Source organism: Ixodes scapularis, unplaced genomic scaffold, assembly GCF_016920785.2.
Source record: "Ixodes scapularis isolate PalLabHiFi unplaced genomic scaffold, ASM1692078v2 PGA_scaffold12__126_contigs__length_90152505, whole genome shotgun sequence".
Classification (NCBI taxonomy): domain Eukaryota; kingdom Metazoa; phylum Arthropoda; class Arachnida; order Ixodida; family Ixodidae; genus Ixodes; species Ixodes scapularis.
In genome coordinates, this window is record NW_024609838.1 from 23,533,824 (window position 1) to 23,556,413 (window position 22,590).

The following is a 22,590-nucleotide window of genomic DNA, read 5'->3' on the forward strand; positions in this document are numbered from 1 at the left end:
TAAGTATGACGTCACAAGTGACGATGGGCCATACACGCCAACAACAGAGCACACACTACCGGGTAGGTGCCTCTTCCGCTTCCTGTTATATCCAGAAAAACGTGCACGGTGTGCAGGGAAGCACGGAATAGCTTCTAGAAATGTCCGTGCTACAGCGTACAATGTAAAATTAATGCACATTTCATTCACGTGATACCAGATCACAATCGTGCCTTTCTTTTAAGTGCTCGAGCTTCAAGCGTACCCGCCTAGCCACTTATTCAAAGTAAGTAATAAAGCACGGTTTCTCAGACGCGGAGTGCGCGAAGCTCTTTCGTTATTCTAACATGTTTCCTTTCAAATTTAACTAAGATAATTTGCCCCCACACGTTGTACCTAATTAATCCGAGTCTTCCAAGCTCGGCGGTAAAATATAAAACCTACAGCGATCCGCAGCTGCGAGTAATCGAAGTGTCACCTTCACGATCTTTCGAGACGAGCCGGAGTTGATCGTCACCTTCCAAACTTCGTTTTTTCACCCCTGAGCAGGCTCAAAATGGGGCTATCGGCGTCAAAGCCAAGAGAAGTGAGCGGACCTCTCGGTACGGTGACGGTCTACACAAAAACCGGCGAGGAAGAGAAGAAGCCGCCGTCCGAATGTCCCATGCACGGAGTCTGCGACGAGATCACCGGCGCGTCCGCGACCAAGAAGCCGGAAACCTATCTCAGCGAGTGTCCTATGAGAGCCGGTGAAGAGCAGATCAACCCGAGCAACATGGTGAGTGGAGTGGTTCGGTATTTGACTCGCATCAAATGTTGGCAGGACAAGTGCCTCCCACCAATTGCTTTCTGCTCGCCATGATTGGTGGTTTTCTGCTGGCGGCGTTGTGACCTGTCGTCTGCTGCTGTACTAATTTCCATTTGCCCCCAAGTTAGCAAGGCTGTGGAAGCTATGAGCTTGTTGGACCAGTCGTATATCTAGCTTTCGTCGCATAGTCATGCTCTCACCCATACCTACGTGCAGAGAGCAGGGTCAAGTGATGAGAAGGAGGTGGTTGACTGATCTAGTGAGTTCGTAGCTCCCACCACCATCCTGTCTGCTTAAAGGTGAACGGAGTATAGTACTACATTACTATGTCTTTGCAGCTGAAATTAAAAACACTGGCTAGGTAGCACATGTTACCATCCAATTCGAATTGTTTAGCCACTCTTATCCATTCATCTGCACTCCGTCGTCTGCTAAAGCGCTGGGTACTTTTTGTAGTCTGCTGAGGCTGACAAGGCTAATAGTTTGAGCAGCACTCCGTGTGACATTCCTGCCAGTATCAGCTGTAGTTCAAGAATACTTAAAGGGCAACTCCGCTCAATTCCGAAAAATTTAGGCTTACATGTGATTCAAATTCACAAAGCGCTACTAAACAACTCTATGTCTTCGGATTCGCGAAATGTGGAATATTATTTGTGTAATCCTAATTTAAATATCAGCTGATACCGAAACCGAAACTTCGGTTGCGTCAGGCAACATTGGTCTCGGGTCGTCAGAGTCATGGCCACATCACGTCGAACCACGTGGTCCTGTGACGTTCGGGAGGGAGCGAGGAACAGGACACGCGACGCAGGCAGGTCGCTTTGCATGGCGTGCACGGTGATGGCCCGGAGGAGAAGGGGAAGGGGAGAAGACGAAAGGAGAAGGGGAGTGGAGGAACAGACCGATAAGCGCGTAGAGCAGGGCAAACTAGCACATCTGCGTTACGGTGAGCACGTGAACGCCCGGTCAACCAACACTGGAAGGAGAAACTCATGACATCATCGTTCAATTTCGCTCTGAGAAGTAAAAACAAACAAAACGTGAGAATGACGTAGTCATGCCTCTGACGTAGTGGCTCAATGTCGGCTGCTCCAACTCCGTGGCATTGATTGCGCCTCGCGCCGCACGCTGGAGTTGGCAGATTTCGGCGACTTGGCTCGCTTGAAGGTTTTCTGGCCAGTTTATTAAATATATAAATGGAATTAGATCGTAATATTTGACATGGGGTCTTCTTATATGATATTGAAGAGGGCTACATAGTTTTCTAAATATCAAAAATGAAGCGGAGTTGCCCTTTAATATGCAGACAGTGCCATACCGGTGCCTACTTATGAAGACACAGTGTACAAAAGAAAAAGGGACCGATCCGACCAGCCCAAACGGGCAAACAGCATCTTTCTCCATCTGCCTCAGTAAATGTTCCTAGGCTAGGTGGCACAAGCTACCATCCAATACGAAGGGTATAGCCACTATCATCCGTCCATTCACCCGCCCTCAGATGCCGAGCCCGAACCAGAAGCCTGCTCCGGACCAGCCCTTCCCGCTGCCGACCGAGCGCCAGATGTCGCGTATTCCGAAGGCGGACGGCAAAGACGGTGAGGTGTGGGAGTACCCGTCGCAGCAGATGTTCTGGAATGCCATGCTGCGCAAGGGCTGGCGCTGGCGGGAGGCGGACCTCGCGCCAGAGGACATGGCCCACATCATCCGCATCCACAACTCCAACAACGAGATGGCCTGGGAAGAGGTGCTCAAGTGGGAGGCCCTGCACGCCAAGTGAGTCCCAGAGTGCGGTTGAGCTTTCCCAAGAAAGTGGGATGCTGTGATCGGCCTTGAAGCGCGAGCTTGTTATTTTGGAAAATACTGCATGCTAAGTGAGTGCCAGGGCATAGTCGAGCTGTTCTGACGAATGGGAGGCCGTGGTTGGCTGAAGCCTTGAAATACGAGCACATCGTTCTGGAAAGGCACCGCATGCCAAGTGAGTGTCAGGGTGCAGTCAACCTCTTATGAGAAGTGGGAGGCCATGATTGATTGAAGCTTTGTAGTGCAAGCACATTGCTCTGGAAGTTTTGTCTGCTGTGACGACCGATGCACCTACCAGAGCTGCGCGCATGGCTAATGTCCTGTAGCTCAGAACATGTGGGGTCGAAAGCTTGCGCTGCAGAACCCAGGGATCCCGGGTTCAATCCTCACCCCTGCCCGTTTCGATCTGGACGAGCATCGTACCGGCATGCGGTCGCATATCGCTACTGCGTGGTGCACGTCAAAGACACCAGGCTAGCAGAGGTACTTTGCTGGCTTAATTTGTCATCTACAGTGTCATACGCCCATTGGGCCCGACTTACTTCCCGCATACTAAACATACGCACCACAAAATTACTGTTCATGTTCTGGTTTGTGTGTTACAGATGTTGCAACATATGATCTACAGGAGAGGATGCTCATTCCACAAAAAGTAAAGCTCTGCCCAGAGTCAGCAAATAATGAGATGTGTTACGATAATGAAAGAAGGACATGGAAGACAAGCAGACGATGTGAAAGTCTGTGTCATCTGTTTGTTTTCCTAGTTACTGTAGAAAAATGCGATCCCCCACCCCCCCTCCCCAGTCCTCATTTAGATACGGCTTCAGAAAATTAAGGTGATGTCATCTTGTTCTTTCACAGATTGTTTTATGATTTTTACAGAACGGGAAGCCATTTCCTGTGACTTGGGATGAAAGGTCAGATGACCGGCAGGAATGATGTCATCGACAAGCTGGCTTAAGTGTCCTTACCCTGAGTCATGCCTTATTTAGTAGCTGAGAAGCATCATCCATTTGACAATTATATAATATACATATATATATATATACATATATAGATATACAAGGTGTTTTTTTTTCAGCTGCTCAAAATTTTCAAAAAAAGGGAACGTGAGATAGAGTAATTTGAGCCCTGGGGAAGTGTTAGTGGCTATGGCAGCCTCTACAAAAAAGGGGAAATTAGGTAATTAGTTAGCTAATTAACTAAAATGTTTCAATTACCTTTTTAATTTTTCACTTGAGGGCACCTAATGCATGTACAGGATTGAAGATCGGCCACAGTATTGTCTAGCCGTGTTGTCCAATTTGGATAAAAAAATTCCTAGTTGGCGCTATAAGGGTCGAGAAATGTCACTTTGGTAAATGGCGTCAAACCGAAACTAAACAGGAAAGGGTGCCAGTAGAGTTATCGCTCCGCCCTTCCGGGCCTGTTATTCGTCATTATCACGGCCAGTTCCACTTGCTTAGGCGAGCCGGCCGCAATAATGACGAATTGCGTGCCCGGAAGGGCGCAGCGATAACTTTACCGGCACTCTTTCCTGTTTAGTTTCGGTTTGACGCCATTTACCAAAGTGACATTTCTCGACCCCGTAGCGCCTACGAGGAATTTTTTTATCCAAATTGGACGACACGGCTAGACCATTCTCTGTGGCCGATCTTCAATCCTCTATATACATTGTTTGCCCTCAAGTGAAAAATTAAAAAGTTACTTAAAACATTTTAGTTAATTAGCTAATTACCTAATTTCAACTTTTTTCTAGAGGCCGCCATGGCCATTAACACTTCCCCAGGGCTCAAATTACTCTATCTCACGTTCCTTTTTTTGAAAATTTGGTGCAGCTAAAAAAAAAACACCCTGTATATCTATATAATGTTTATTTTTAAACAACTCTATGCTGTTATAGGAGGGCACATTTCACAGTGTTCTATTCTGTGACACCAGAAAAACGGTGCGTTTACATTGGGTAGGACATTTTCTTCCGGGGATTTGTTGCAGAACTTCTCCTACAAATCTTTTGTTGCAACACACTCCAGTTGTTGTTTCTGCTAACACTTCGCACTTGCTCAAAAAGGGAATCGGTGGAAGACATGTATGGTTAGGTCATGATCTATATTTTGTCAGTCTTGGACTGGTTCACTCATAACTAATCGTGAGATTGGGAGATATTTTGAGGAGTTTGGCTTGATTTGTTTAAGGTATTTTTTTAAATATGCCTTGAACTGCCTTTTGGTACGAACCAAGGCATGTTATTTCTTAACTGTTGTCGAAGTCGAAGACAATGTTGCAAAACGCCACCATAGTGGCCGTGGTGAAAGGAGGCCAGCAGGCTCAGCGTTTCTTTTCAGGGGATGTTTTCCGCTGTTCTAATGTAATGGGGTTAATTTCTTTCTGATTGCCATGAAAGGCATCATTCATGGTTGCTAATATCGCATGTTAAAAAGGAGTGTCTTTTGGAACCTTTCTTGATTTCCAAATATGCATTTGGGAAGAAAGACGGGAGAAGGGGGTTTTTGAGAAAGGTGGAAGCTCATATTTGAAAGCCGACTTTATGCCTGGAAATGTTTTATATATTATTAATACATGTTTTTTTTTTTTCATTTTTGTTTTTAAATTTGAACATGTGCTTTTTGGGGTGTCAATTCTTTTGGAGACGTCTCATTTCTGTTTAAATATAAGTTCAGTTTACTAAACTGTCAATCACTAACCCCAAACAAAGCCAAATTTGGAATTATTTTCATGTTTCTAGATAAAAAAAACCACAGCCTAGACATATTCCAGACAGCATAGGTACATTTGGGGGTAGAATGTTTCTTTCAATGAGTGGTGAATGGACCTTATTCTACTGCTTTGAGATCCAAAAAGTATCTGGAAAGTAGCATGCGCTGTCCGGTGCTCGCTTCTGTGTCACCAACTAGCGTTTTTTTTTTTGTTTCGTTTTTTCTTTGTTCTTCAGGGAGTGCTGTTCTCCAAAGCTGAAGAAGTTTGGCGGAAAAGCGACGGACTACTCCCCAAGGGCTCGGATACGCCACTGGCTCGGGTATGAATCGCACTTCCCTCTGCCTCCTGTTGTGACCTGTGTAAAACACAAGTTGTCTCACTATTTCTAAAGCAATAAACAACAAGAAATGGTAACATAGCTTGACACGTGTGCAAGCTGTCATGCTTGAAGAGATACTTTGACTACCATGGGTGGGAAATGCAGTAAGGAGTTTGTTGGGGCACCAGCCTGGGAGTGGTGGGCACGTCTTACCAGGCTAGGGGGCACAAGCCACCGCCCGATACAAAGGGCTAAGTTAACTGCGTCCATGCATCCATCCACCCGGCTTGACCATCAGATGGTTCACACCTGCCAGCAGCAAGATGGCGGTGCCCAGGGGCCGTGCTTGCAAGCATCTATCTAGTTCTTAATGTGGGTGTTTCTCTCTCATTTGTGAAAAAAGTAGGTCTAACTACCGTTTTTTTGACCGAGAAATCTCGAATATCGGCGTGGTTATAAAAGTGTTTTCCAACAGGTTCATGGTCACATACCATACTTTTTTTTTTTCAGAAATGTTGTCAAAAATGAATGTTATAATTATGACCAGAAAATTTCGACCTACATTCGTCACCAAATTTCGGGACCCTACCAAGTGCGTAGAGTTATCGAGTCGCTGAGTTGACGTCGCCGCCGTAGCGCCGCACTGCTTCTTGTTTCAGAAAGCTTTTGGTGCACGAAAAGAACTGAAACAGCAGCAAGGAGGGGGACCATGGCCATTCCTCACGTGCATTCTTTGGGCGTCAGGTTTTGCCGACCACACGCCACATGCACGCCACCTACCTTGCCCCAATCAGAGCCGTATATCGAGAGAGGATGACCATTCATTGGGAAGAATAGGAGGCTTATGAGGAGGCGCCATTGGCCGAAAGCGGGCTGGGCGTGTTTCAGGGCGTCTTCACTAATTTGAATGTGGCCAACCAGAAGCAGGAGATGATACGTTGGCGGTGGTCATGAGAAACAAAATTAATAAATGTGTCGGAGTAACTCTTGCTGACTGAAAATATGGCGCAAGTGATGTTTCAATCACAGTCATCCAAAATCATGGTGGAAAAGCGCAACTAGTGGAACGATCGACATAATCCATACGCCAGGTGCCGAGGGCCAGGAATCTGCCTTCCGAGCGGTCGCACTATGTCCGAGCAAAAGAGAGTTTGAGCGACACATTCGTTTCTTACATTGTTTTTCACAATCATAATCGAAAGATCATGTGCACCATATTTTCAACCATGAAGAGTTGCTACATTTAATCCTTATGCTCTTATTAATACTGTTTCTCACTACCACTGCCAGGGGATTTTTTTCGGCGTCTGGTTGGCCAAGAGAGCATGCCAAGCCCTCTATCTGCGTTTGGTGTACGCCCTGGCTCTGCCCGCTCCTCCCATTGACCAAACTCTCTCTATACCCGGCTCTGGCCCCACTGCCTTGCCCCGTCTCTTCCCCTCTCCCCCCCATGGACGCGCAGGAAAACAAAATACGGAGGTTACTTTCACTTCTTGTTGGTCACCAAGGCTGGCTCGTAGCGGCTGCAAATTGCTCGCGTCTATGTATGTGACCTTTTGTCGCTTAGCCCCATCTTCACCTTTTGTTTCTATTTTGCAACGGTGTCAGTGAGGTATTGTTGCGAATTTTCAGGATGTCGACTAAGCTGACGAAGCTTCCGTGGACGATGACATTTCTGGAAGTTTTGACGATGATTGAGTTTTTGGCATCACGCTGCGTTTTAGCCGAGTGTGCTGTAAATAAAAATTTCTTTCTTTTGCCCAAACTTTCTTGTGTTTTTTAAAAATAAAAAAATAAAAAAAGTTGACCTATATTATATTATTTCTATTCTTTTATTCTCGGCGAATTTAAAATAAAGGCATCGACCTATATTCGTGGTCGACTTAAATTTGAGTCGATATAGTACACCTCGAGACTTCATTACTCAGGGAGATGGGAGATACTTGACAGAAAGAGAGAGGGAGTGGCGCAGTAGTTCGCCTGTCCTCTTCCACTCACCCGCGTTTCCCCCAATTGCCTCTGTCGTCTGCTACAGTCAGTTCTGTGCCTACCATTCCCGTCAGTCTTTGCGGCGCCATGAATGGCGCTGCACATTTTGCAACAGGTCTATTCGGTGGATCATAAGCCTGCTCGGGATTCAGCTTGACTCCCAAGCTCAGAAACGCTCATGAACAAGCGCTAGGCGCACCTCGTAGCACGCTGCAGATTCTCTGTCTCCCGACTCTATCCTTAGGGTTCAGATAGACTCGTTTGTTCTAAACGTTATTGTCTGCCTCCTAGGTACGAGCTTCCGTTCGACCGTCACGACTGGATCGTGGACCGGTGCGGCAAGGAGGTGCGCTACGTCATTGACTACTACGACGGCGGCCCCGTGAGCGTGGACTCCGGCCGCTTCGCCCTGCTGGACGTCCGGCCAGCCTTCGACTCCTTTGAGAACGTCTGGGACCGAATGAAGGTCACCTGGTGGCGCTGGACACTGCAGTGGAGAGGCCACCCCGAGTCGTCGGGAACGTCCGAGGCGCCTCAGGCTCCTGAAAGCGCACCCACGAATCGATAGGACAGTCCGTCGGCTCTTCGTCAGTCTACCCCTCCCTTACCCCATTGTCGGTTTCGCCCTTTCCCCCGGTCCTAGGCAGAGTTTATAGCAAAGGTGCAGGTCGTGTGCCACTTGAAGACGTTAGGTAGTGGCTCGTTTAGGAAGGCTTTTTTTTTTTTTTTTTGATTCAAGCTTAAAGATTTTTTTGATGAGGCTATGATCACTGATAGGGTGAGAACGAGAAGGAGGAACTGCAGTCATCCTGCCTCCAGCGTGACCTTCTTGCCTTCGACTGATCTTAGACGCCTTGTGCACTTCGAGTGTATGCATGCAGCCAACCCGTGGCGGAAGGCATAAAGTGTGTGCTAGAGGCCGGGCATTTCAAAGACTCGCCCCGCCATTCTCATTTTGTCGGTGAAAATAGCTTGTGACAAAGCGGAGAAGTGATTGATTGATGTAATGTTTTAGGTCTTGGACACTGTAATTGTTGTCTTGAACGCTTTGCATTCAGACCCTCCTCCGACAAATCCAGTTTGTGTTCTAGCTCCGTCTGCTCTAGACCTGGACATTTCCTGTGTCAATCAATGAGAGTGTGCCCAGCAGTTGATCTCCGTCTTGATAACTTATAATGCTAGTCTGGAGAAGAGGGCGCACGAACGTGCCAACTAATATCGCACACATGGCCACGCAGACGGGCACATGGAACGGCCATTGTTCTGTTTTAGTTCTGAACGCAGACAATATTTTTTTTTTTTGGCCAGAGACAGCCACATTAATGTCTGCGGCGTCCAGGCATTGAGGCATTCTGTACATATTTTATTAGCTGTGGCTACCCTAGAAATGAGCGGATGCCAAGTGCTAGAAGTCTGGTTTGCGTCTTCATCTGAAATGGGCAATAAACAGCACAAACCAATTGTATGACCCTGAACGTGTGAAGTGTTTGCTCTGTCTGTCTGAAAGTTGGTGATTGGAAGAGTTACGAAAATTCAATATAGAGCGATTTTTTGGGTATGGGCTTTCTGCCTGGCCTTTGTAAACTTTTGGTAAGTAACTAAAAACTTTAGAAACCTTAGTAAGTAAAACCAATAAATAACATGTCATTTGCACTTGGCGCGCTTTGGTTTTTCGCGCTTGTCTGTTTTTTAGTCGCTTCGTGTCGCTTTTACCTGCGACCGTAAGAAATGAGGTTGACTACCTGGCCGCCTGACCTTCCCGACAGGGACCGCCACCGTTTGTTTTGGTGGCTCAATTTAGTTCTTGTTTCGCCCGTTTGGTTTGTCCCTTCGCGTTTTCTTCCTCTCTATTTTTTTTTTTTTTTCTTCGAAAGCGCGGTCGTAAGGATTCATTAACCCGTCCTCCGTACTATCGCCGCGTCACATATTTGGTCGTTTATCATCGTCCCCTTTCCTCGAATTAAAGCGGTAAATCGCTCGCTTCAGCGAGTCATGGCAAAGAAAGAAAATAAAACAAACAAACAACAAGAAGACCACACAATACACAAAAGCAGTCCCGCAGCACACCACAAGGCGCGCTTGTCCGCCATATTGTAGGGTCGGCGACAAAACCACTTGCTGCATGTTGGCGAAGTGCGAAGACCGTGGACGCGAATTTTAGATGAACTGTATGGCTATTATGAACGGGTGAGTCACTGTCACGTCCATTTGGACTCGTATTTTTTTCTGGGAGTGTGCAAGCGCCCGCCTGGCGTTCGGAAAACGGACAGTCGTGGTGCTCTAACCGGTCGGAAAAGGCCTAATGCTTCGCACGGGGGAGCGCAAACTTCTTTTTTTCTTTTTTTTTTGTTGAGTGACCCGCGCATATCACATGTTTACGTCGTCCTCTAATATCAATCGGGCTGTTGCAGAACGGTGTCTTGAGGGGCGTCTTCTCGTGTGTCCCGTCCGTTTGTTCGTCGTTTCGACGTTTCTGTTTTTGACGAAAACGTTGGCGCTCGCGCAATGATAAACAGAGCTGCGCTCGTGCCACGCGCAAGCCTTCACACGTCGTTGACTCATTTTTTGACCCGAGGCTAATGCTCTCTCGCAGCTCTGTCCAGCATGGTTGTTGTGGTCGTGCGTGCGTGCGTCTGGTTCGTCTAACGTTGTGTCCGCAGTGCCTAGGTTAAGTGGTCAACATAGTGTGACCGCTCATTCTACCCGATGTAAACTTTTGTTTCCGCCGCGATCTTTTTCCTAGTAGACGGGGAACTTTATTTCGACGTTCCGTTTTGCCCGCTACACGTCACACTAGGCCTCGACTCGGATCTCGTCGGTTTTCGTGGCGCATTGTCTGGTTTCAGATGCGAAAATTGACGGGGTAAGCATGGTCCAGTGTTTTTTTCGTTCATTTCCAATCGTAGTAGAGATATTGACGTTCAGGGACGATGATAGACTTAGCGGAAATCGACTTGCGGGTCGCCCGTGCCGCCCGCGTATCAAAGGTGACCGGGTGCGTTGTTGTTGACGGGGGCCTGTCGCTATTGTTCGAACCGTTACAGATCGTGATGTGTGATTGTAGGCGCCCTTGCGCCCGCCCGCCCTCGTCCTGCATTGATTGGGGCGACTTTGTCACGAGTACGCATGAACCGTTCGGGCGAGCAACAGGTGCCGTGCCTTTTTTTTACGGAACTCGCGCATGATGCTGAGCGATGCTTTGGAAGCTTTGACTCGGTGTGCATTGAGCTTGTGAGTTGTGATTTCGCTTTTTCTGTTTAGAGTTTATCGGTTAATCGCTGGGCGTGTTTCCCAGAACTGTTAGTCGGTGCAGCTGAAAGTTCAACTTGTTTTAAGGTTCTTTTTGTTTTGTGAATCTGATAAGAAATGTGCCTTGTCTCATCATTTTTGCAAAAGCTAGAGTAATTACCCGTCAAACTCCGGTGCAGGGGTTTCCCCAAGAATTGTAATTAGGGGTGTACAGCCCTCCTAGGGTGTGTAGGAAAATCACTGCTCCAATGTTCTATTTGAAAACGGATTACACACTGTTCGAAGGAACAAGAAAAGTAACAAAGAAAAGTGGGCAGTAGGTTCCATGGTAGACTCCATTTTGATTTTTAAATTGTTTGCTTAGAACAAGTTAAATTTGACGCAAAGGCTAGTTGGTGGAACATGCTTACAAATAGTGAGTTCAGCCAGGGCCGGATAAAGGAATTTTGGTACCCTAGGCTAAGGCTGTTCATGACTCATAATGATGGAGATAATACTGACTATGATGACGACGGTGGTGGTGGTAACGGCAGTGATGGCAATACGTATATTTCACCATCTTATGAAGTAATATTATCATTCATTTTATAATACATCTTATAAGGTTCCTGTATCGGTAAATTCAATGATTAGAAAATTTGGGTTTCACATGGTGGAAATGAAGCAGATGCGAATATAGATCAGAGGCTGTTTCGGAAAAGGTCAATCACTCGGTAAGAGGTGCAAAATGTAAAGCAATGAATGTTTCAGGAAGATGTTAAAAAGTGTCGCGCACATTGAACAGGGCCTCGTAAACTTCCGTTGAAAATATGAAAATGATGACTCCGTGTTTCCATGGACTTACTTGTTTATACAGTATGTGTCTCTGCCAACTTGCATAAATTCATCATGATGTTGAGTTAGAAACGGCACAGCTGACCCTCTTGATGTCGAGTGGCATAATTACTTGGGCACAGATTGCATTAGACAGTAACTGAAAAGATACCCGCAAAATTTCCATTACAAGAAAGAGAAAATTAACGATTTCACTGCCCCTAAAGACGTGACTCGCAAGTCGCAACTCAAAAATTGTCCTGAGAATACACTTCATGTTTTTATTCGTGATTGGAGCTCGTCTAACTAGGCTTCCTTTTACTCAAACAGTAAAGCAACACCGACAACAAAGTGATCTTGGTGGTTAAAGTATTTAGAGCTCAAACCTCTTCTAATAACTGAACTCTCATGTTCCAAAGTAACAGACGTCTGCATTCAAATAATAAAAGAAATTATTGAGACTGAATGCGATTCTAATATAGCAACTGCTGTCATTTGGGTGGATTCCCAGGGATTTCTCATGAAAGTCAAGGATATATTAAACTTCTCTTCAAACATGCTGTCTGTTTCAAGGAGAAGATGTTTCAGTTAGTTTTAAAGGTGGTCTTGGTTTTAATTGCAGTAATTAAGAACTTCTTTTAGCCATTTGGACGTATTGCTCTAAGACTAATAAGTCATACCTTGGAGGCTCGTAAAAAAATTGCAGCGATCATATCACTCGATGGCTGGAAGAGTATTTTCTTGCACTGGCAGATCAGACACAGGCTCCCGAGCAGTTGCGTGCAGTCACTGCCTCTCGAAAACTTTTGGGGGACATCTCAAGAGCCGGCTCCTTGATACGCCTGTTAGTGGTTAGAAAAGATGGCTTTGCTCTCTCCCACAAGGAAGGTGGGAGGTAACGCATACATTTTGTTGCCCTAGCACAGTCTTTTACAACATGCTCACAAACACCAGCTTGTCTAGAGAAGGGTAATTTATACATTCACAGTATCTCTACTCCACCGTTAAAAAAAAGGGGGGGGGGGAAAGAAGACTAGAAAGTCGGGTCCCAGATGCTCCTGTGAGTTCTATTCTTCAAGGCCTGAGCTGTTCTAAACTAAAACCAAATAGTCTCCCGTTTTTTTTTTCTTTAATTTTTGGGGGCCAGCATGGAGTTTCCTGGCAGGCTGGTGCCCTGGGCTGCAGCCTCCTTAGCCCGTACCTTAATCCGGCCCTGAGTACAGCGCTGTGTATGTTCCTTTTTCTTCCATGTCCATTGGTTGTGTGTGCTGTACTCATCATTAGAGAGCTACCACACTAAAGTTTGTGGAAAAGTCGAATCTAGAAATGAAATTGTCGCTGCACGCTTTATAGAAAAATCACATTTTACCAGTGCACAGGCGACTCAAGGAAGCAAATAACACAAGGTGCTGCTAAAGATGCTTGAAACGTTTCCGGAAGAAAACCAGTGAAACCTGCAAGCGTTACAGCGAAGCAGGAAGTACAGCAGTCATAGTTGATTTCAGGCAGAGCGAAAGGCATGGGAATGGCTGAGGCGCAACACAACACGGGACAGGCGTAACCTGGCGTTCAAGTGTCAAAATTGAAGACCAGAACTAGTTTATGTTTGAGAAGACATGCCGTCTAGGTATTTTGAATCATCTCTGAGCTCTGCCTTGTCTCTTCCTTGTCTTTTTATGTTCCCATGGTGAGTCTTGTGGATTGTTCTGGTTGTCGTCTCCTGGGACCGAAAATGCACTGCTAGAGAGACAAGAAACGGTTGAAAATTCCGATTCCATGGATTCAGCTTGCGCCATTCTTTTCGCAACTGGGGTGGCCCAGTGTTGTCAGGGTGTCGGGCGTAATTTCTCTGTCCGTCTTTACGACCAGCGGCAACCTACGTGGGAAAGAATCGCAATGTCTTTTCTGCCAGGCAACAGCAGTTTGCGCCAGATCGGAGATTGGAACGCTTGGTGTTGACTCAGCCCAAGGCCCGTGGACGTATCATAGGAGGGCGAACCGCGGTCGTGGAGGATCGAACGTATTGTCTCCAGTTAAGGCTGAAATGTGCCCCTAAGTAACACGTGATCTACTTGCGAGGAGCCATCTTGTGTAGATGACTTCTGCGTAACATGATAATTTTGTAGTGCCGTTTTTGACCGGTAAGTTGTGGGGTTATGGTTCCCAGTCCTTTCGTGGAAGTGCGCAAAAGATGCTTCTTGTCAGTGCCACTAGTGCAGCCATCCGTGTATCAGTATTTATTCCCGACGCCCACAGAGTGATTACTTACACCTCTGAACTTTTTGTTTCGCTGGAGTGTTCCGCAGAAGTTTTCGTCAAAGACGTCTGAACGTTGGAAGAATTGCTAAATTAAATTAGGACAAACGGTCAACCACGTAAAATGTTGGATAAGGAATTTTACGCGTACAGGCCACCAGCTGGTGGCAACGCCCTGTTGCACGCTAATTATCTAGAGAAAGCTTAATAAACCAACCCGGTCAAGGGTGTGCATGCACATTCTTTCTTTCCATCGCTCAAAGAGGCACCTTCAGGCTTATAAGCATGAGAGAAGTTTTGAAATCTGAGACTGGGAGATTTTCAATAGCCATAATACGACTCTCCCCAGCCATATGAATGGTTGGATGCCATTTTGTATTGGCCATTAGCTCGTACCACCTAGCCTAGGAACAATTAGCCTCCCTCTAAATTTTTCTCTTTACCGTAATACATCTGAAAGTTGCCCCACCCTATTTTTTTTTTTTTTGCATGGTTTGCTTTTTTTTCAAGGACACCAAATAATAGCCTAATGTTAATAATTGGAGGACTCTGGCCGCTGGTGATTCTTATCCACGGTGGGAGTAAGCGAACATTGCTGACAGGGAAGGTTAATCGTTTTTAAGTTCATCGCCTCTCCCTGGGATCACATGTTTTGCAGCTCACAAAACCTAAAACTAGCATTTCTTTAATTTTTTTTTTATTGCAGACTTAAAATTGGCTTACTACTTATTTTCACCCAGTTTGTTTCCTATTTTAGGTGGTGTTTCTCTCAGGATATTACGGCATCCTCTCGCTAACAGCACTGCTTCTAGGGCTTTTCTTTTAACTATAACTTATAATCCAATTCAAATGAAATTTACATAGCTTATCTGCCTTCACAATCTGACTACAAATATATACTTGGCTTTGATGTAGTCACATTATTTTTTGTTAATATTGACAGTTTAATTTAAAAATATGTGAAGGCTTAAGATAAATTCAAATACTGAAATCAGAAAATAAACAAATCTCAGTAAACTAAAAGGTTGTGGAATTCCAGGAGGTATAAATAAAGGCTTTGGCGATTTTTAAGTTGTTTCTTATGCCACTTCTTAATTTCCAGTTCGCTTTTTTTTTTTATACCAGGAAATATAAGATGCATTCAAGAAATAACAGCTGTATTTAACATATTTATACTCCTTATAAAACCACTCGCACATACGCCTACAAAAAAAAAAAAAAATTGTAAAGATTAGATGTGTTCAATTTCAATAAATCAGCAAAGTGTGCAAATAGTTCAATCTGAAATAACAGCAAAAAACATGTCAGGATGCATTTGGCTATTTTTTCAACTCAATATTTTAAGATAAAAGAGACATTTCGCAAAATTACTTCCGAACAAGATAAGTGTCTGTCAATCTTCACACACAATTTCAGAAATATGTATCTTTTCAGTATTTTTTTGCTTCAAAGAGCAGTGTCTCCCCTTAAATCACCGAGCCCACCAGTTTTTTGTAATGTTGTGTTTGACATTTTCCTTCCATCTTCTAATCCTCTTCCTATAATTGTGATCACTTCTTCCTCTGGCGTCGGGTGCTCTTTGCCAGCTCATGGGCACATTGCGCACTTGCCCGGCTATCTGTGTCACGTTTGCACGGTTGGCCTAGCCGCCCCATTGTGCGAAGCACCACGGGGGCGCATTAGCATTTCTGTCTCGGCTTGTGGCTCCGAACTAAGGATCCGCCCGGTTTGCACGCCGACAGGGAAGGCGACACGTGCGTTATGTTAACGATGGCAAACACGGATGGACATTCGATTGTGAATCTCAGCAAGGGTTCGAGGCACGTTGTATGGCTCCATTTGCATGGGCAGTTGACTGCGTGTCGTTGCCACTCTATGCGTCCGGACGTGCAAATAACATATAGTAGTACATGTCTAAATCTCTGTATGGTTGTATGTGTCATGTTTAGTTGCACACTATAATCAGGTGCAGGTTAGGAGTAGGTGGACAAGGCCCTTGTGTAGAGGTATTTACTTTAATAATTCTTTTCTTCTCTCCACTTGACTTCTCTCCAGCGTTTGCTTTCCTAAATTGGAAAGAGTGGCAGGGCTTTGGGGGACGGCCTTGTTCCACTGTTCTTAACCTGCAACAGACTATTGAGCTTCGTTGTGTTTATTTACACGGTAACATGGCTTCCAGTTGAAGGGAAGCTGGAACACTTCTTGAAAAAAACGAGTTAAAGGTGAATTCTGGTGTATTTTTATCCCGTGAATCTGAATATCACATTCGCTTTCCCTGAAGACGCAACTAAAAGCGAGAAAACGCGAAAATCCTCCGACCAGTTGTGACGTCATACTAGGATCTTTGGGCCACCAAGTGCGTGTCGCTCGTGTGGGTAGCGCGTCCAATGGCAAGTTTGCCGTGTATATTTTTCCGCACTGACGGCAGTCGTGACGTCTCTTTCTTACCTTTTTGAAAATGGCAAGAGTGCGCATGCATAGCTTTGACAGGTGCTGAAGATGCGCGAAAACAGAGATTCCGAAAACTGTGTGACGTCACGCCCCGGGAAGGTGGGTCTTCGGCGGTACTCTAAAAATAGATTTCTGAAGCCTCCGTGCACCAAATCGAAAAATAATCTCGATATGCCTGATCTTGGAGGTAGAATGAAGGCCATTAAAGTGTTTTTTTCTCAAATACAGGACCGCTGCAGTTTCCCTTTAATGTCTTTGCAAGTGCTTAAATTTTTTTCCAAGTACACAGTGCTTGCATGTTGGTTATTGAATGCTAAATTTTTGTCAGAGTGGTTATCAAGGGCTGGGGCAAAAAATGTGAAGTTGGAACATTGGTCTGCTGCAATTGGTTTTAGGTTAGGATAGAAGTATAATTACAGTCCCTCTCGCAACTGTGCACTTCTTTTTCGATAACTTGGAAGCACATACATTAATTAAAGTATGGCATTCTTTTGTTTTATGAGAACAGGCATACCAAACTACTCTCCATCTGCAGCTTTTTCATTTTAAAATGAGAACGGAAAAACAGGTTTGTTAGTTTGGCCAGAATAAAGGTTTGGCAGTCACGAAGCTTGAAACAATCGTCAGTTTTTGTTTACTTGTGTTGGCTTTTATAAACAAAAATAAAATAACCAGGAGGCTCATATTTCTCTTAGCATTTAGGGTTACCTTTCTCCCACTTTGTACATTGTCAGTCACCTGGACATCTTCAGTTTGAACAAGCTACCCCTTTGGTGGGCATAATCCTGCCATTGCAGCTCGGGAGCAGAACCAGAGGACATCCTAGGATAACTCATAAATTGTTATAAGTAAAAAAGAGCAGAGACAACCTTATTCTCCTTTTATGAGGAAGAGAAGGCTAATCCTGCAAATCACTGCTCACTTCCTTTGTCATGGTCTCTTTGTCATTCATGATGATAACTGAGGGGTTCTTTCAACTGGTACTGTTGAATATCATCAGTGTCTTTTTGTTGCATCTGGGAAAGTGTGTTTAACCCATTTACTGTCTCTTCCATTTTGGCTGTTTGTTTTAATTAACTATTCTGCTCTCGCCTTTTGTGTTTAATGATCAGAGATTCTTCATATTCTGTCCACTTCTCTGCCGGGGCGAGCTTGCACGTGACTGTGCATGTCTTTGGAAGCGCGGTGTGCATGGTAGTGCTGTCACTGGATTGAAAATTGATTCTAACATCTTTATTTTTTATTTTTTTCTTCTCCTTACAGCGAAGTCAGTGCGGAGGCATTACGAGTGAGTACCAAATTTTTCTTGTATCACTCCCAACTAAAAACACAGGTCCACCGTTTACCTGAAACAGCTTGAATTGTACGGCCCCTCAGTTTTTGTTATTCATGAGAAATTTCATGAGGACTGACACAGACCCACGCTCTCTATAATCAGTGACCTTGGGGATCCGGTAGTTGAGAGTGGGGAAGGGCAAGTTTGTAGTTAAAATTTTGAAGTAGCTAGATTTGGAGCTAGAATTCTTAAAGTAGTTAAATTCAAAGCTAGATCTAAGAAAGGAGAAAGAAAAGAGCCAATTAATTTATGGGTGGCAACAGATTGGCCGCCCGCAAAATTCTGCCGCCCTAGGCATGTCTACTCTGCCTGTTGGTTAGTCTGCCCTTGCTCTGAAATCCATAAACCGGTTTACCCCTTCGTGAGATTTCGTTCTCTCGGAACATTCAGCCAGCCATCTCTTTTATGTGATAAAAAATCAAGTCGATGAACATGTTGTCATTTGCAGTAGTAATTTCATTGCATTTATTGAACCTTAAGGGCTCTTGAGGTCCTTACATAAGGAGGGGATCATTCATATTACACATAGGAAAAATGGACACAAAAACATATACATTCAGGAAAAGGTCCGTAAATGGTTAGCGTGAAAAGTATGATTGTAGACTTGATTTGAAGGTGTCTGGGTCTATGATAGTGATGATGGAGGATGGGAGGCTGTTCCAGTCGTTGATGGCTTGTGGGAGGACTGATCTATTGAAAGCGTTAGTTGAGCCAGAGGTCTTTTTGATGGTAGAGGCATTCTTTAAGCGAGATGGTGTTCGATCAAGAGGTGATAATCATACTGTTTTAAGGTTGAGACAATCATAATATATTTTGTGAAGAAGGCAAAGCCATTTTGTAGTGCTAGTTACATTGCTGCCAATGCTGCGTGCCTTCTGTCAATGCTGCGTGCCTTCTGGAACATAATCTTCCTTCTGTCGTATATTGGCATTGGCTATACATTACCAATCTTTTGTCATTTCCTTGTTTAAAAATGGACTGCTCATTTTTGCTGTCGAGATGTCATTAACCTTTGGATTCTGCTTCCTAGCGCTTAAATGGCAGCATTCCCTCTTGAAACCGTCAGATAGCATATTAGCAGACATGTTATTACGAAGCAATTTCCTTTAGGCTCAACGTCAACAAAACTGAGGATTGTTGGAAGTTCGTAGCGACCCACGTCCATTAAACTTTACGTTTCCTATTTGGATACTTGGAATGTATCGCTGAAATTTTAGTTGCTTCTTCAACAACAGATCCAGTGGGTTCTAGGTGCGCTGATCTCCGAACTTGCACGTGCGAACGGTTTCTCACCTCATGAGAGTGCTATCGTGACTGCGGCTAAAGAACTGCTTAGTGACATAGCGCTTAATGGAACAGTCCAAGAAGGGAAGGCTGCTCACTCGAGGCAGAAATCGTGGCTGGGCCGAGGAGACAGCAACAATTTTGTCAGCTGGTCAGTCCACACTTTTTGCTGCACCCTCACACTACGGTGCATAGATGACTTCTGAAATTGGTAGTTATTGGGTGGTTCTTTCAGTGGCCTATTGACAGAGTCATCCTATCACTGGCTGTTTTACCACACATTAGCCACACTGGACAGCCTGTCCAGTTCCTTCCTCTCTCCTTGTAAAATTTGCACTGTTCCATTATGAATACATACCAACTTGCCCAGTTATCCTGTTTGCTGTTTTACCAGTTACTGATGGACCCATTTCTGGCAAGCTCCGGTTTTCCCTCCTCCGGGCACCCCACCTCATTGCCAAAACGCCTTCCGCTTTTGGAATGAATGTGTTGTTTATGGGCTTTTTACTCTGTGCCAAATTGTTTGTGGTGTAGCTTTGCAAAGGTAAATACCGCTGAAATGTCCGGTGTTGTGCCTACCGGTGCACTACTGCAAAAGGATTCCAACGTCTTGCCATATTTTCGTCCCGCAGTTACGCGTCTGTGGGAGCATTCCAGCACTCTGAGCGCTCCTGGGCCGGCGTACCTAAATTCATGCAGCAGCGTTTGAGAATGTTTGATTACGTCGTGTCGAGATACTACTACGAGTTACGTATCCGTGCTTTGTATGCCGTAGGAAACGTGGTAGCCTTGCACACGACATACGAAACACATACGTCCCGGCAACTCGCGGTTGTAAGTCGCCATAGCATCGTCGAGCACAACCGCGTGAATCGGTCTTTAAAGGGGTACTCCGGCCGTTTTTTGAGCTACCTAAACAAATTGCATTTTCTGACTACCCGGACTTCAGTCGTCATGGTATGCTAATTATTTTCTTGAAATTCAAAATAGTGATTGAGAAAACCGTAAATGAAGATGATGCCGAAACCAGCATTCAAATTTTCGCGCGCTCTTCAGTGGTGTGACGTCACACATGGTACAGACTTTCAGGTCGTGCATGTAGTCTTAAACAGAGTATGTCGAGTGTTTTTTGCGTGCTTCTCAGTGAATCGGTTACCAAACTTTCTTTTCCCACCATCAAATGTCTTGTGATCAGTTGGGAACATGGCATACTGCCCACTTTGTACCATTTCTGTCGTCGCAGTACAATGTTGCCAGTAGGGGCTCCCAGTTTGAGAAACACTGAAAACAAAATCCGAAAATTCAATAACTTCGTGAATTTTTTTTCTTTTCACACAATACTTGGGGAACTCGTAGAGCCATGTCTATCGGCGTGTTGAGCCAATTTGGGGCAAATCAGCGACCATGAAAAAATCTCCGGAGTACCCCTTTAATCGCGGTCGTACCTCGACGAAGAACCTTGAGACTCTGCATGACTAGGAGCGGAACGCTATGCCGTCTCGGGCCAGGTAACTTAAGGGTATCAACGCCACTCTTTGTTAATATCTTTGCATTTGTTGGGTTCAACGGCTCGACGAGTTTAGGACCTCTTGGACACACAAATTTTTGCAACTAATTCGATCCTCTAGAGGCAAACTCTAATAATATGTGCTCGTAATCACGTGGGCCCCATAGGAAAACGCGTACAACACCCAGACTTTGGGAATGGAGACGGCAGCCAGAGGCCGCCATCTTGTTTGTTATTGTTTACCTTAAAAATTGGTGTTACACGTTCGTGTGTAAAGTGGCCCACGAGCGAAATTGCTGCATTGTCCTTAATCCAGTTATGATTTCTGCCTTGAGCTAGCGGTGTACCCTTCTCGGACTGTTCCATTGATTCCTTCGTCAAAGGAGCAGTTGTTCGGCTGCCACTAGGACAGCACTCCTGCCGGAAACGACACCCTGTGCTTGTTCCCTATATTTGTTTAGTGAACTTGTGCATGTCACTTCAAAAGTCTGCAGATAGCATTTTTTCCAGGTTTGTCTTTCTTTTAGAGTGCAGCTCTTGGGCACCTGTTTCCAGCTTGAGCGGCTTCGCCGTCGGCGTAACCGCGCGGTGCATAATGGGTGGATTGCCCGCTAAATCTAGCGGAAAAATTTCCCCGCTAAATCTGGCGAAAAAATTTTCCTGCTAAACCTAGTGGAAAAATTACCCCGCTACATCTAGCGGAACATTTCCCCCGCTAAATCTAGCGGAAAAGTTTCCCCGCTGAATCTAGCGGAAAATTTTCCCTGCTAAATCTAGCAGGGGTGGAACGGCTGCGCCATTTGCGCCATTTTGTGCCAGACACATGTGTCTTCGCCATCCTGCGCCATGTTGCAGAAACTGCGCCACAGCCAATACCTCACGCCATTATGCGCCAAATCGCAAAACGTGTGCCAAAAAACTTTATTTTGTCTTCCTTTCGGTTTTTATCGACTCTATTGGCAACAATGAGGGCGTTTAGCCTGGTGGACCTTGCAATCCTTTGTTCTGTTTATTCCCCCTGTGTATCCCAAGTTGGAAGCGCGCAAAAAAACTCGGATTCTAAGCGCTGCGCCACCTGCGACTGGATTGTTATTCTTCAACCATAAGCGGTTAAGCAAGTCGGCTGAGGTGAGGTCGAGTCGTTAAGCGTCAAATTGCCTGAGGCTCTGCGGTCCGGGATCCGGATGTCAGCCAGTTGAAAACAAATGAGCTAAATATTCATGTTAGTACTTCATCGTTGGAAGTTGGAACCGCATTCTCGCAAGATAAATCGTGATTTGATAGAACTGAAATGCGGTCCGATCCGAAACCTTGCCGGCCAGCAGCTCTTATGCGAGCGGTACATCTGCTCGGCGTTTTTTAACCTTGCTCCTGCTTATCGCTTCAAATACGATAACTTTGTTAATCGTAGTCAGCTGCTTTGATATCGAGTTGCACAATAGCATAAACTAGAAATTTGTTGCCCTGTTCCTCCGTGCAACTGCACGTCCGTTGCTTACGCACGTCACGTGGTTCACAGATACAATTACTATGTCGAGCATGTGTGGGTTGTGCGATAAGCAGTACTGGTTTGCATCTTGAGCATCTGAAAGCCACTCAGAAAATATCAAGGACGCTATCTTCAGAAACATAGAGTACTTGCGTTTTGATTCTCATTAAGGTTTCTAGTTTTCGCATCTGTTACACTGTTATCCCATCTACATAGGTCCCTAACCACTCATGTTTATCTGTGCTGCTAAGTGCGATTGAAATTGCTCTTGTGCTTGTCTAAAACACAAGCTGAAATGCAATGAAAACTGATCTGAGCTGCTCCTAGCCTGCTCCAGAATGTAGTTTTAGCTGCTCCCAACCTGCTCCAAAACAGCGGTTTCAGCTGCTCCCGTGGCTGCTCCCAAGTACATTTCATGAGTTCCACCCGTGATCTAGCGGAAAATTTTTCCCGCTAAATCTACCGGAAAAATTTCTCCGCTAAATCTAGCGGAAAAATTTCCCCGCTAACTTTAGCGGAAAAAATTCCCTGCTAAATCAGCAGAAAAATTATCCCGCTAAATCTAGCGGAAAGATTTCCCCGCTAAATCTAG

General features: G+C 45.2%; 2 protein-coding genes across 13 annotated transcripts in view; both read left to right on the plus strand.

Moving 5' to 3' along the window:
- Nucleotides 1-57: 57 nt before the first annotated feature.
- On the plus strand, nt 58-9,088 carry LOC8051129 (holocytochrome c-type synthase). Its single transcript, XM_002433577.4, has 5 exons — nt 58-265; nt 529-757; nt 2,286-2,560; nt 5,541-5,624; nt 7,905-9,088. Exons 2-5 carry the CDS (start codon nt 536-538, stop codon nt 8,179-8,181), a joined length of 858 nt encoding a protein of 285 aa, XP_002433622.1. The 5' UTR covers nt 58-265; nt 529-535; the 3' UTR covers nt 8,182-9,088.
- Nucleotides 9,089-9,683: 595 nt separating this feature from the next.
- LOC8051130 (polypyrimidine tract-binding protein 1) overlaps nt 9,684-22,590 on the plus strand; it is a 126,114-nt gene continuing 113,207 nt past the window's right edge. For 2 of the 12 annotated variants that reach the window (XM_029992111.4, XM_040499972.2), the window contains exons 1-2: nt 9,688-9,800; nt 17,646-17,670. In XM_029992111.4, coding sequence (XP_029847971.1) covers nt 9,775-9,800; nt 17,646-17,670 — 51 coding nt within the window. In that variant the 5' untranslated portion in view covers nt 9,688-9,774. Of the gene's footprint in view, nt 9,801-9,982; nt 10,477-17,645; nt 17,671-22,590 lie in introns of those variants that run through there. The other 10 variants (XM_029992108.4, XM_029992112.4, XM_029992117.4 and 7 more) reach the window with 9 other exon arrangements.

What these genes read in the sequence shown, in the direction of transcription:
- LOC8051129 (XM_002433577.4), top strand. Translation starts at nt 536, where the DNA reads ATGGGGCTATCGGCGTCAAAGCCAAGAGAAGTGAGCGGACCTCTCGGT. An exon ending in TGGGAGGCCCTGCACGCCAA is followed by an intron (nt 2,561 to 5,540) that starts GTGAGTCCCAGA and finishes TTTGTTCTTCAG; the next exon opens with GGAGTGCTGTTCTCCAAAGC. An exon ending in CGGATACGCCACTGGCTCGG is followed by an intron (nt 5,625 to 7,904) that starts GTATGAATCGCA and finishes TCTGCCTCCTAG; the next exon opens with GTACGAGCTTCCGTTCGACC.